At 46.0% G+C, this 14,446-nt stretch overlaps 1 protein-coding gene across 2 annotated transcripts in view; it reads left to right on the top strand.

The window, feature by feature from the left end:
* Positions 1-14,446, top strand: part of ASB2 (ankyrin repeat and SOCS box containing 2) — a 46,752-nt gene that overhangs the window by 13,172 nt on the left and 19,134 nt on the right. Inside the window, exons 4-8 of one of the 2 annotated variants that reach the window (XM_043549169.1) lie at positions 4,128-4,416; positions 6,150-6,242; positions 9,428-9,594; positions 11,879-12,034; positions 13,677-13,922. In XM_043549169.1, the coding sequence (XP_043405104.1) occupies positions 4,163-4,416; positions 6,150-6,242; positions 9,428-9,594; positions 11,879-12,034; positions 13,677-13,922 (916 nt within the window). In that variant the 5' untranslated portion in view covers positions 4,128-4,162. The remainder of the gene's footprint in view (positions 1-4,127; positions 4,417-6,149; positions 6,243-9,427; positions 9,595-11,878; positions 12,035-13,676; positions 13,923-14,446) is intronic. The other variant, XM_007063447.4, reaches the window with a different exon arrangement.

The following is a 14,446-nucleotide window of genomic DNA, read 5'->3' as shown; positions in this document are numbered from 1 at the left end:
CGTTACTTAGCTCTGGGCCATGGTGATTTGGGATTGTTTATTGTTATTTATTTGTTTAGCAAGGACAATATAACTTGTGACGCAGGATCGAAAGCGCCTACTTGTTTGGTTGTGATGACACCTTTGCTTTAGAGTGCAGTTGTCCGGTAAAAATGTGACCTTGTTGTCAGAGCCCTGGATGTGCATGAAAAGAGAGACCTATTAGCAGAGAATGAGAGAGAATCAAATCTGGACTCTCGTCAGTAAGGAATCAGAATGTCCACAGCTTTCTGTTACTTCAAGCCTGTCTGAAAATTCCTAGAAGTCAGGAATTTGGCTTTGGCTCCCTCATCCTTGGTCCTGCGAGTTCGATGAGAGAAACATGACTTACTAGTAAAAAAACTCTCTCTATTTTGGGCCCCATACCATTTCTCTCTGCAGGATGAGTCAGTGGTTGGAGCCGCTGCCAACGCTGTTGTTTCTGCACTCGCTGGGACTCTTGTCATAATATTTAGATAAGCGGAGAGCATCAATATGGATTTTTTTGCAAGTGGGTGGGATTGCTTAACCCATACAGAAGACGCAAGAGAGAAAATAAGAGCCGTCCCAAAATTCATGATCCCATATACCCCTCATTACACACTCTGCAGGTGATGAAACAAAAGAAAAAGGGGGAGAAGGACACTAAGAAATTACCTTCATGTCTAGGTTGTATGAGGCTTTCTATCATACAAAATGCCATCCAGCTACTTTGCCATGTGCAGTCAGACAATGCGGTCTCCATACATCCACAGCACACAGACACCAGCTGCCAAGCAAGTACAGTGGATGATGGAGTGTAAAACAGCAGAGCAACATGTCAAGAGTTCAACTAGCCCGGGGCAAAGAGAGCCATTAGGGGAAGGTCTGTGTCATGGTACTTGACTTGTCTGTGGCACTAATGTCGAAGCATGGATAGGTAACAGAGTGGCTGAGAAGGGGGGTAGGGCCACTGTGGCTCTGTTCCTGCAGCTGTCAGCTGTTTGGTGGCTTGGCACAGATCCCTTGGATGCACAGGGGTCATAGCACTGGCCTAAGGCTGTCACTGCCTGTGTGCCAGCTATCACTGAAGACAATAATCAAATATCAGCCTTGTGAGATCTGGCATAAAACAGGGTTGAAGAACTTCAAGCCTCCAACCTTTTACTTAGGCAACTGTTGTGGGGTACAGCTTGCATATTGTACTCCTTAATAGTCAGATTACCACTCCCAGCATGATTGAATACATACAAAATCAAGGGTAACTCTCCGCCCTTAACTTTCCCTCTTTTGCTTCTGTGGTGCTTGGAGTCTGAGATCAATGCAGGCAGTAATCACATGTGTTATATACCCTGTGGAACTTTGCACAGCAGGATAAATGAGAATAAAGGTGAGTCCTTAAATCCACATTTCCTTGCTTTTGTAGGTTTTACTCAGGCTCTTAAATTTAATGGTAATCAGAGAAAACATCCCACATCTCAATGGAAATATGAATGGAGACTGTCTTCACCGATTTTGACATATCCTCCGCCACTGTAAAATCGAGCATCAGGGCTGTCTCCTCTGCCCTACAGACAAAGTCTATAAAGGTTGCTTAGAGCAGTGGTAACATATTGTAGCTGGAACATGAAATACTTTAAGTTCCTGGGACCATAGTGATGTGCCTGTGTGCCTGGCTCTGATGCACCACTGCTGCTCACATTCTATGCATCTGTACTTGCCATAACCCCTACCAGAGGGTTATGTTCTCCTCTAGCTGCAGTCTAGTGATCCAGAGATCGAAATGGAGAGTGCACAGTTACACAGGGGGCTGGCAGAGCAGAGTTCTTAGCCTAGTAAACTGGCACAGACACCTAGAGTGATTGGGAATGAATGGTGGTCTAGAGCAACAAAAGGTTATATGGCTCCCTACAGTATGTGCGTGAAAGAGAGACTCTGGGGCAAGAGGGGTGGGCATTTCCCAGTGTGCTTAGAGCAGTACAAATGCTACAGGCCTGTCAGTGTCTGACATCTCTCCCAAGAACCCAGGCTTTTCTCTTCTGTTAGACCTTGCACACAGCTTTACAAAGTAGCAGCCGTGTTAGTCTGTATACGCAAAAAGAAAAGGAGGACTTGTGGCACCTTAGAGACTAACAAATTTATTTGAGCATAAGCTTTCGTGAGCTACAGCTCACTTCATCGGATGCATTCAGTGGAATAGGGACATTCCATTCAGTGGAATAGGGACATTCCGTTCAGTGGAATGCATCCGATGAAGTGAGCTGTAGCTCACGAAAGCTTATGCGCAAATAAATTTGTTATTCTCTAAGATGCCTCAAGTCCTCCTTAGCTTTACAAATGTGACTCCTCACCCCAATTTTGAGCGAGCCTGTTATTTTGCTTATGGCGGCCTACAAAATACTTGGCAAAAGTCGGTTGCAATCGAACTGCCAGGAGAGCACCTAAAAAGGGACGCAACGTAACAGCCCTAATGAGAGGCCCTTGTGGATCCTGCAGAGCTGATGGAGATCTGAACCAATGAGACTCAGTCCAAAGAACAGGGACTCACCAGCTTTCAGCTATCAGAACAGGGTGACCAGATGTCCCTATTTTATAGGGACAGTCCTGATATTTAGGGCTTTTTCTTATATAGGCGCTTATTACCCCCCACCGCTGTCCCGATTTTTCACACTTGCTGTCTGGTCATCCCGTATCAGAAGTTCTCTTTTGGCACAGTTGCACCTGGCTCTTGTTTAGCTATTAGGAACCCCATTGCTAACAAAGTCATTTCCACTGGAGTAGCAGCATTAACCAGCTGTTTGCTTTTTCAGCCTTGTGCATTAATTCCTCTAAGGAGCCGCTTTCCTGGGTCTCTCCCACTCCCTGTAAGCTGCTTTTAAGCATCTTGGGAGGGTAGCGACCTGCCTTTAAGGATTAACCAACAGGGCACTGCTGCAAGCCCATCAGATTTTTTTCTTTCTTTAAATGCAACCTCTCCTTATTTCTCCCAAACAGGTGATTATCTAGGAGACATATTCACTCCTCTGCTAATGCCAGAAGGAGGAATGCTGTCCCCGCTGCATGCTCCTTTCTTCCCCCTCCCCCAAATCCTATGGGAGACACACGGCTGGTTTTAATGTTGGGGCTTAGTGTACATTTGAGGAAGGAAGGAGACAGGGTGGAAGACACACTGTACAGCATGCTCCCATCCAAGTGGATATGTGAAATGAACTTGGGCTCTTTGAGCCCAATTGTCCACCAGTCAGCGCCTTGTATAGTCTCATATACTGTACCTGCAGAGACTGAATGCAAAGCAGGCATCAATCACTGCCATTCCAACTGGGTAGCATTTTACACCCTCTTTGCACACGTGTAAATGAGTGCACAAGGTGTGGGGGCAGCAGAGAATCAGCCCTTGTGTCTGCACGGCCCTGAAAAGCCAGGGATTTAGCACAGGCTAGGGGTGGGTGACCAATGGGAACATGGGCCTGCAGAAGTGCTGCTGTCAGGAGAGGGAGCAGATGTGTAGAAGTGAAACTGACCAGTATCTTTTTTGTTGTTCAAGCTGAGTGCACTACAGAAAGTAACCTAATAGTGTAAAGGGTGAAAAGGGCATGACAGGCCAGCTCCTCAGCTAGTGTAAATGGGATTAACTCCATGGAAATCAACAGTTATCTTACTTTACACCATCTGGGGATCTGGCCCAGCAACTTTCATCTTCAATAATCAAAGACAAGTAAGAGTAACACAGAGGGGGACATGTGAATGTTTTCTTTGATTCATTTTTAAACTGACAGTGTTTTCTTAATCCCTTGGGGCATTTCCACTACATCTTATTGCCCAGAAGTGCCCTCACCTGAAGGAAGCAGAAGAAAGTCTGCTTTACTCACTTGTAACTTCTCCCATTTAGCAAGAGATAAATTAGCTGGGTCCACGAGGTGAAATTATTATAAGAGGGCTAAAAGAGAAAAAAAGAAATCAAGCCCATTAAATTTAAATGTCGCTTCTAGTGGATTCACTAAAATGTGTTTTCTCCTCGACTGAAAATATGCTAAGGACTCCTGGTCAGTATAAGTCAAGGTGCAGATCTGACCCTGGACACAAGATGGTTGAACGTCACTTGCACATTTTCAAGATTTTGATTTTTACAGTTTCTTCTTATCCCCTGGTACTAGGCAAGCAGAGGATGGCTACAAAGATCACGGCCACAACAAACACCCAGAGAAAAACAATAGGTCATGAAGAGTACAATCTGTACAGTAGCATGAGTGAAGACGAGCTTATTCAACTGGCCATAGAACAGAGCTTGACAGAAGATCCCTCAGGTCAGTCAGCTGCCCAGAGTCATCAGAAATCGGTCATGACAGCCCCTGGAGAGCCACCTACGTTGACTCGTCCTTGCTCTCATAACCCACCGAACCAGATTTATCCTTGGCACAGGTGAGTGTGTGAGTGAGCTGGAGCTGTCACAAAGCCCACAGTGGAAAATGGCTATCTAAACAGGTTTACAAACCAGCACGGAAACTCATTTAACAGACCAGCTTGTAATTAATTTACAGTGGTCAGCTTCTGATCTCATTGCCGCTGGGGTAGGTCCACTGGAGTCAGCGGCATTACTCTGGCCTGACACCATTGTCAATTAGATTAGAACTCGGGCCCGAATGTCTGCTAAAAGTTGTGTATCTTTGCAAAACACTGGACCAGTCCTGCAACCTTTTCTTACCTAAAGAGACCTCACTCAGGTGGCAGCCTCATCGCTCCGCAGGGAGCAGAGGGCTTTCCTGAGTTAGTTCTAGTCAGGTGAGGCTTGCAGAATTTTTATGAAAAAATGTGGAATGGTTCTGATTTCCCCACACACACACAAAAGAACCAAACTACGTATATAAAACACACGGCTATAAACACGACTGAGATGTCACAAACGTATTGCTTTTGTTTATTTCGGCACAAATTCTGAGCTCATGTACACCCAGGCGCACCCGAGTAATTCCGCATCTAGGCAGACCCCTCTCACCACACAATGTCACGCTCGGTGCCAACGCCGAAGCAGCCCACTGGGTTACAGGAACCTGCTGTTTTAAAAAGCAAACATTTGTGATTTTCATTTTTAAAAATGAAAAATTCTCAAAAAAGATGGAAAAGGTCATTAAAAAAATCCAAATAATCAAAAAATAAAAGGTGTGTTTCAAACCCTGCAAAAGAACAACAATTTGTATATATTTTGTGTATTTTTGACAGCTGTAATTGTAATCTTATGATGCCACGTTTATTACAGGCCCCCAAACAATGTGATGGGTGTCATGGGTGTTTTGTATACCCAGAGTGAAATCCTGGCAAAATTTCCATTCATTTAAATGGGGCCAGGATTTTACCCACTGTGATTGTTGTAGTATTACAAGATCTGGTGGAGGTACTTCTGTACGGCGCCTGATATAAGACCTGTTGTGGGGCCTGGTCTTGTTGCTTAGCGTCTGAAGTGGGGATCTGATATGGGGCAGCTTAAGGGCAGATCTGTCAGCTTTGGCCCTGCACTCCGAAGGGTCCCTTGCCTCCTGCTGATTTTAGCACAGGACAGCATCTGCTGCCTTGCACAATGACTGATGCTCTCCCACCTCTGCCTGAGCTCGGCAGTTTAGAGCTCCTGTGCTCTGCAAGGGCACAGCCTGCCCACCCTATTACTAGGGAGGTATGGGAGCCTGCACGAAGGTTTGTGGCCCCAGGTCTTTAGCTGGCCTAGGACCTTGGTAGGGTAAGGTCCGGCATGAGGCCCGTTGCTGAATGCACAGTGCTAATGACCCTATTTCAACCCCTCACCAGGCTTCCTCATCTGACTGTGCTCTCAGATCCTCCTTTCCTTGAGGTGAAGAATGTCATCTAGCTCTGTATCTTCCTCCTGTGTAGTGTGGGGGGGTTAACCTCATTGTTGTCTTATATGGTCATTCAAATCCCCTGACACTTCCTCAGTGGGCCAAAAATAATTCAGAGCTGAGAGAGCAGCTGAGTTCTGCACAGAGCAAGCCGTGGCCATCTGCTTTCATTCAAAGCCACGGCGGCAGGCTCCTTCTCTCTGTGTGTCTCTTTTGGCTCCTGCCTTTATTAAGGGGCCTGAAAATGACCTGCTTCTCATATGCAGAGTATTTCTCTTTATTTCATTCGTGCCATCGCTACTCCAGGTTGGCAGCCCAGTCCGGAGGCCAAGCTCCAGGGTCATCTTGGGGGGTCAGACGAAGGTACAACGGCAGCCTGTTCATCACCCCCCAGCCTGTGTAAGTGTCTCCGTCTCGCTGTGTCTTGCTCCAAATTAGCCTTGTTGTCTGTCTGCCCTCACTCGCCAGCTGGAGGCTTTTGGGTGGCGGGGGTTGTGGCATTATGTGTGTTGGGAGGAATGCATAGTACTGCCTGAGGGAATCTTATTCATTTCCTCCCTTGTCCACCCTGCCTGCCCTCTCCTGCCCGCTCCCGAGCCCTCTACACACACTCAGTCACTCCTGGGCTACTCAGCCCTACGGCTCCCCGCACCCTACTGCACATGTGCAGGCTTCTGTGGGTCCCTAGACGTCCGTGAGATGACAGGGGAGAGAGGAAAAGGGATGTGTGTGTTGTGGTTTATTTATACACACTGGCTTCCATGTCGCAATCACAACGGAATCAGGCGGGTGTTATTTTTAACTGCATCATGAAGTTCAGAGTTCGAGCCTGGGAAACAGGAACATAAACATGTCAAAGGGCATCAAATCTGAGTGAAGAAGCCTGATCCTTATCAATGCGCTTGGTCAATGTGTTCAGGACAGCTTGAGCCTCATCTGTTCACTGTACAGGGCTCCTATGTGCAGGGGTACATGTCCTCTCCCACGCTCTCAAGAGGGGCCGTGGTGTTCCTCCTCGCGGGCTGTGGCTCTGACCCGAAGGGGGAAGCTGCCATTGCAGGCTGGACTTCTTCCTTGTGAAAGAGCGTAATCGTGCTTGGCTGAGTACAGGTACTGTTGGGGAAAACTGCTGGATAGGTTAGATAGAGAGATCAGACAGGGAAGATGTAGCAGGGGGAGGGGACCAAACTGTGCCCATACTCCTGTGAAAGTGCTGGGGGGAGGGAGACCACCTGCATGGTGTCTGCATGTCACAATGCCTGTGAAGATGTGTTGAGGAGAGTGCACTGAGCACTCACTGCAGAAAGAGGCAACCTAAATTACCCTGCCCACCTGCTTGTGGGTGCTAGCAGGAAAGTGACTGGGTATGTGTATGTGTGGGAGCCTTGATCACACCCCCAGTTAAGCTGGCCATGCCCTTACAAACCCCCATATGCTCAGGGAGAGCCAGTAGCATCATTCTGCCTGGGGCCTGAATGGGGTGCTGGGAAGAGAAGATGCTTCCTGCACCATTTGTGCTCCAGCCCACCTGCTCTGGACTACTCAGAATAGACCCCATCCCGAATCGCTCTTGCAGTGGGAATTCAGCCGTCTGCTACCTGCCTTAGAGATGCAGTAACTAGTCTGAGCAGTTCACAAGATTCAGGGTTTTTTTTAAAACTGCCCGCTTCCTTCCTGCTCCTGCTGCAGACGTTGTCCTGTTTCTGACAGAACCAAGCAGCAGAGTGTTTATTCTTTTATAAAAAGAAAAGGAGTACTTGCGGCACCTTAGAGACTAAGCAATTTATTTGAGCATGAGCTTTCGTGAGCTACAGCTCACTTCATCGGATGCATACTGTGGAAAGTACAGAAGATGTTTTTATACACACAGACCATGAAAAAATGGGTGTTTATCACTACAAAAGGTTTTCTTCCCCCCCACCCCACTCTCCTGCTGGTAATAGCTTATGTAAAGTGATCACTCTCCTTACAATGTGTATGATAATCAAGGTGGGCCATTTCCAGCACAAATCCAGGTTTTCTCCCCCCCCTCCCCCACCCCACTCTCCTGTTGGTAATAGGAAAGGAGTACTCGTGGCACCTTGGAGACTAACCTATTTATTTGAGCATAAGCTTTCGTGAGCTACAGCTCACTTCATCGGATGCATACTGTGGAAAGCACAGAAGATCTTTTTATACACACAAACCATGAAAAAATGGGTGTTTACCACTACAAAAGGTTTTCTTTCCCCCCACACCCCACTCTCCTGCTGGTAATAGCTTATCAAAAGTGATCACTCTCCTTACAATGTGTATGATAATCAAGGTGGGCCATTTCCAGCACAAATCCAGGGTTTAACAAGAATATCTGGGGGTGGGGGGAAGAGAAAACCTTTTGTAGTGATAAACACCCATTTTTTCATGGTCTGTGTGTATAAAAACATCTTCTGTACTTTCCACAGTATGCATCCGATGAAGTGAGCTGTAGCTCACGAAAGCTTATGCTCAAATAAATTGGTTAGTCTCTAAGGTGCCACAAGTACTCCTTTTCTTTTTGCGAATACAGACTAACACGGCTGCTACACTGAAACCTATTCTTTTATACTGACCAGCTGTGCTGCAGGCCAATCACACAAGGGCTCCAATGAGACACTCATTAAACTTTCTGTGCTGCAGTGGAGTCTGCTTGGCTAGTGCATCTAGGGCCTGGTCCAGCAAACCCCTTACTGACACCAGTAGTTTTTATTCAAAGAACTACTCATGGGAATGAAGACTACTCACCTGGGTGAGGGGTTTTCAGGAAGGTGCCTTTAGGGATTTTCTAAAGAGCTAAGGGGCAGATTTTCAAGAGCTCAGATACCATATAAATACTTTAAAAAGGACCGGTTTTTCACAACTGTTCTGCATTCAGCAGCTCCCATTGTGATTCCTACAGACAGATTTTCAAAGGAACTCAACATTCAGAAAATCTGGCCACTTATTTTGGTGCCTAAGTGGAAACTGAGCATTTTTTAATACCTAGTCCTTACTGTGTTGTGTTTGGAGTTTCATTGGGGTGGACAGCTTTTCTCTTCCCCTCCTTAACTCAATGGACGTGATTTCAGATCTTTACACAAAGGTTCAGGTGTTGATCTGAACTACATTGCTGACTTCTTAGAAACTGGACCAGCTGTCTTCTCAGAAGAGGCTCTCTTGTGAGGTTCCCAGCACTTTCTGCTTTCCACAAGAACAATCCCTCATGGTATTTCAGCGTTTCTACTTCTGGGCTCATTTCTTTTACACAATTAAGCAAACTTGTGCAAACCTCAGAAAAGTTTGGTGCAGGTTAGGTGTGAGTTTGGAGCAAAGCATTGGAAAGAGGTTTCTGGACAGGTTTGACCATCCCGAGTTACCTTTTAGAGGAAAGCAGTATATGGGAGTACAATCACATAGTACTATAGAGCTAGTGTCCATTGCAGCCAGTGCACCCCAGAGCCACCAAAATCTTGCCATTTTAGTTTGCATAAGTGGGCCCTAGGCTTTCACAGTCCGTCTTGGTTTTAAAAAAAAAAAAAGCTTTACTGTAATTCTGCAAAATGTCATTGGTTTTCAACATTGTTTTAAAGAGAGCTGGATCCTGTAGTGGAAGCAATCAAGGAAGGAGATGAAAGTGCCTTGCTCAATATGATGAAATCAGGGAAGAACCTTTCCGAACCTAACAAGGATGGTTGGCTACCACTGCACGAAGCTGCCTACTATGGCCAAGCAGGCTGCCTGAAAATGTTGCTAAGAGGTTAGTAAAATAAAAACAACTGATTACAAATGGAAGAAAAACTAAAAATATCAGCCAAAAAGAAGAAAATATAACCACTCCCATGTTCTGTTCACGGCATACACACAGAGACAGATTAATACTCTTGCTGAAAGGTTGCACTTGTAACACTACTTTATTTCTTAGATAACACACAAGAACCTAAAACCACAGGGGGACAAAGCAGGCTGCTCCCTGAAACAGAGAGGCACAGCTCACTCCACCTTACTGTAGGCTAGCTGGCTGCAGACTGAGTGCTGCTAGGCCCAGATCACACACTTTCCTACAGACTGCAAGCAGGATCAGGAAAAATCCTGAAATTTAAAGTGACAAGCTACAATTTTAACAGAGTTTTAATACATCACACCAACCTTTGTTCAGTTCCTTGCAAAAAGACCCTTTACTCAAGCTTTGTACATGTGTATGAATTTCACCTATTTGAATAAGCAGCTTGCAGTCTGTACATAATAAATAACAGTTAAGATCTTAAGTGCTGATTGATATCTGTCGCTATTCTGGGTTGATGTAGGCTTGCCCCATATTATCAGGTTTCTTAGGGTATAAAATAGTGGTCTAGATCCTGAGCTGGTGTAAATCAATGTAATTCCAGAGAAGTCAGAGAAGCTACACCAATATACTCCAGCTCAAGATCTGGCCTGGCCTCTGTTTGCTAATAGTTAATAATAGGGCTACTGGTTTACTTTTGGTTTCAAGTTCCCATTGGAGAACAGTTGCTCAACTGCTTTTTGAATCACCAGTTGCTATAGTCAACCTACATTTCTAACATTTTAACCTAATTTAGTGTCCGATCTATTATTCTCTAGCCTATTTTATAGTCAATCTACAGGATGTTCTCAACCCACTTTGACTTTGTTTATTTGGGGGAGGGGAGGGGACCCTGAAGGATTTTGAAGGGTTAAAGTGCCTCGAAAAAGAAAATGCAGTGCACAGATTTTGGGCATCACAACGCATGGATCTAAACACTATGCTCCAAGATGTCAAGTCAAAGGGCATGCTGCATACCCATGGTCAGTAGGAGCACTGCTCTGGGGTGCACTGGCTTATGCTCTAACCCTTCCGGTTTATTTCTATTTCATCCAATAAATGGCACCGCCAGCACTGGCAGATACAAGTTGCACCTTTCTGATCCTCATGCAGACTCCCATCCTCTGCCTCCCCTCCCGCTGAAGACAGCATCATCACCCTTCCCTAGGCTTTCCATTGGGGCATGGCAGCTTTACATTGTGGCTCGGACTTCACTGGAGCCTCACCACCAGAGTATGCCCAAGGGCCGCACTGAGTCATCCTGTTCTCAGGGAATACGTTGGCCACATCTTGCTCCTATCCAGTGCCAGTCACCTTTGCCGCATGTGCTGATTGGTTATGAGCCCCTCAGTGAGAGAAGCTGGACTGCAGACACTCTGTGCAGTAACATGGTAAATTTTCCACCCCTTTGGGTCCTGGATTACCCCACCAGAGATGATGGTCTAGAGAGGGGCCTGAGTTTACATCCAGATTTGGCTTCATAGCCAAACTTCCCCCAAAGCTCAGGAGTGTTCGGATTTGGTGTTTCACTTTATCCCATGATACAGGCAGGCCCAGCCCGGAGTCCTCAACTTTGAATCTTCATCTGTACTTGATCTGCACTTCGAGGGGCTTGGCTGTTGTGTTCTGCTTCAGATCCATCGCTAACATGCTGGTTAATTTCTCCATCAGTGAGATAAGGTGCCTCTTACTGATAACCAGAAAATGCATCACCTCTAAGGCTGAGTGTTAGCCAGCATGTATTGTTATGACTGTCTAAATCCAGGCCAGCTGTATAGATGAAAGCACTTTAATGTGTCAGCAAACTCATTCACGCATTTTTTAGCGCAGCGTTGATTTCTGATGCCATATTTACTGCAGCGTTAATATATGGAGTGATATGTAATGTCATGTGATTTTATTTTCCTCTTTTTAAGAATCTTTCTTATCAGAGAGTTTTGAGTGGTGTTGCAGAGAATAGTGGAATCTGGTCTGGATGGCATGGCAAAGCCATCTCTTGGGTAATTTCTTAGCATTTGGTGTTTCATGTTTGAAATCATCATAGGAATGTAGAGCTGGTAGGGCCTCAAGTCACCTAGTCCATCCTCCCCACACTGAGACAGGACCAAGTATACTTAGATCATCCCTGCCCCAGAATGATTAGCAACAGAGTTCTCAGTCTCAGAGTTAGACAACATATGCTCTATGCCTTACTAACTATGGAACAATGACGTCTCATTAGCATACCCGGGAACCATTGATCAGCGTACGCTTCAGGAAGAGACAGCGCTGTACATAGCAACAAGCAGGGGAAACCTGGACTGCCTACTTTCTTTGCTGCAAGCCGGGGCTGAACCTGATATTACAAACAAGTCCAGGGAGACTCCACTCTATAAAGGTAAATGGCCTGATTTTCAGAGGTGCTGAGCCCCCTAGATTTCAACTTGAAGTGGCAGGTGTTCAGCACCTCCAAAGATCAAGCCCATGTTGTTTCTATATGAGTATGTATGTGTCTTTTTAAATACAAAATTCAAAGCACCTATTAGATATCAGAACAAAAATAATTGAGAACACGTCAGTCATTCACTTATAGTGTGGGCACAGGCACAATGTACAGTATTTACTACAACAGATGTATGCTAATATGAAAAAATGCTATCAGATATCCTGGGTATGCTACATTGTTGCTTTGTGTTGAGCACACTTTATTCAGCAAAGCCACACAAAATCCATGGAATCAGAGTTCGGAGAAGGAAAAGTTCTCTTAGGTCATCAGGTCCATCTCCTTGTGAACGGATGGTTCCCCATGGTACATTTTGCAGTGCTCTGTCTAGTGCCCATGGTACTCATTCTAGTGCTCTGACTAGCCTAGTCGTAAATGTATAGGCCCAGATTTTACAAAGTGGCCACTCTCTTTGAGTGCCTGGATTTATGGACACCCAACTTGACACTGGATTTTGAAAATCTGGCCCAAAATAGGCTACCAGATTTAAGGGACTGTTTCACTTTTCAGTAAATATAAAAGATGGGACAAAACATAGCATATGGAAGCACACCCAGCCTTAGAAAACTGTTACGAAAATTTACTAGTCTCAGCACAAAATCTGCTTGCCCACAGGTGGCAGTGTATTACCCAGGCAGCATATTACCTATTTCTTGGTGGGTCCCTTTAACTTTCTTGGCACCAGCTCCACTGGGCATGGCTGCCAAAGTCTTTCAAAGTCAAAATTATCTTAAACTCAAACTTTGATAACCAACAGATTTCTTCCCAGTGCTCCTCCTGGCTGGAGGCATTTCTCACTTCTCTTCCAAGGCCTCACAAGGAGAACCCAGGTCACTCCTGCTCCTTCTGTGAGTGAGGGTTGAAGGCTTACTAGCAGAACAATCTTTCCCTCTGCCTTATGTGATGCCCTTCTCCAAGGGTTTTATTTTGACTGGTTGGAGGCTTGATTGGGAGAGAAAGGAGCATTGCTCCACCCTTCATTACAAGGCTCCTGGTGCCTTAAAGAGACAGTCATATCTTCTCAGCAAGACTCAGTCTAACTCCAAAATCTCTCCCCCTATCCCCCAGCCATCTCCTCCTCCCCCCCAGCACCTCCTGGCCACCGGCAGCCCCACCGATCAACTCCTCCCCCTCCCTCCCAGTGCCTCTGCCCACCATGGATCAGCTGTTCCACAGCATGCAGGAGGTGCTGGGAGGGAGGGGGAGGAGCGGGAATGGGACACGCTTGATTAAAGCTTTTTACAAAAGGAAAGTTGGGGGTGGAACTGAGTGGGAAGAAGCAGGGCAGGGGTGGAGCGGGAGCAGGAAGAGGCAGGGTGGGGATGGGGGCTTGAGGGAAGGGGTGGCGTGGGAGTGGGGTCAGGGGCAGAGCAGGGGTTGAGTACTCCCGGGGCAAAGAAGAAGCCGGCACCTGTGCCTGTGATTCTAGGTACCTCAGGTTCTAGCATGTTGTAATGGGGCACCCAGAACTGTGGCACCCAGAGTTAGTGGCCTCTTGAAAAGTTTGGCCTAAATGACCTGCTTTTTGTTGAAACAGCCTGTGAACGCAAAAACGTCGAAGCTGTAAGGATGCTGGTGCAGTACAATGCTGATGCAAACCACCGATGCAATCGGGGATGGACTGCTCTCCATGAGGCTGTCTCCCGGAATGACATAGAAATAATTGATATCCTGATCAAAGGGGGAGCCAAGATTGAAAGCAAGAACACCTATGGGATCACCTCTTTATTTGTGGCTGCCGAGGGTGGGCAGTTAGATGCTTTGAGATACCTTGCCAAGTGTGGTGAGTACAGTGGTGCTGTTCATTTGCTTTATATATTATGGTCTAAATATTCAAAAGTATCCACTAATTTTGGTTGGCTCAGTTTTTCAGTAGCCAACTGGAGATGAGACCTAGTTTTCAGAGGTGGTGAACACCTGTTGCTCCCATGGAAGCTTCTAGCAAGAACAGTCCACATGGGTGAGAAGGGGGTGCTGCGGTTAGAATACAGGTGCACAATGATTGTGTTTCTTCAGTATCAATGGACACTCGGTTTAGAAGCAATTTGGTGCCCTTACTTTGTGCGGCAATGATAACACAAAAGTTTTTGTGACTCTCACTGTACATGTGTATCATAAAAATCCAGTGACAGAAGAATAGGTCACAGACAGGGAAAGATAAGAATAAGGTCAGAGTTAAATGTTAGCCAAGCACGGTCTGCTCACGAACATTCGGTAAGATATGACTTGAGCAAAGCTAGTTCTCCTCAAATATTATATCACTTTGTCCTGTTTTCCATAATGTTGAAGGTTCACAGTATGCAGTGC

This window comes from Chelonia mydas, chromosome 6, assembly GCF_015237465.2.
Source record: "Chelonia mydas isolate rCheMyd1 chromosome 6, rCheMyd1.pri.v2, whole genome shotgun sequence".
Lineage (NCBI taxonomy): Eukaryota > Metazoa > Chordata > Testudines > Cheloniidae > Chelonia > Chelonia mydas.
The sequence above is the reverse complement of the archived record's forward strand: the minus strand, read 5'-3'. Positions and strand labels throughout refer to the sequence as shown.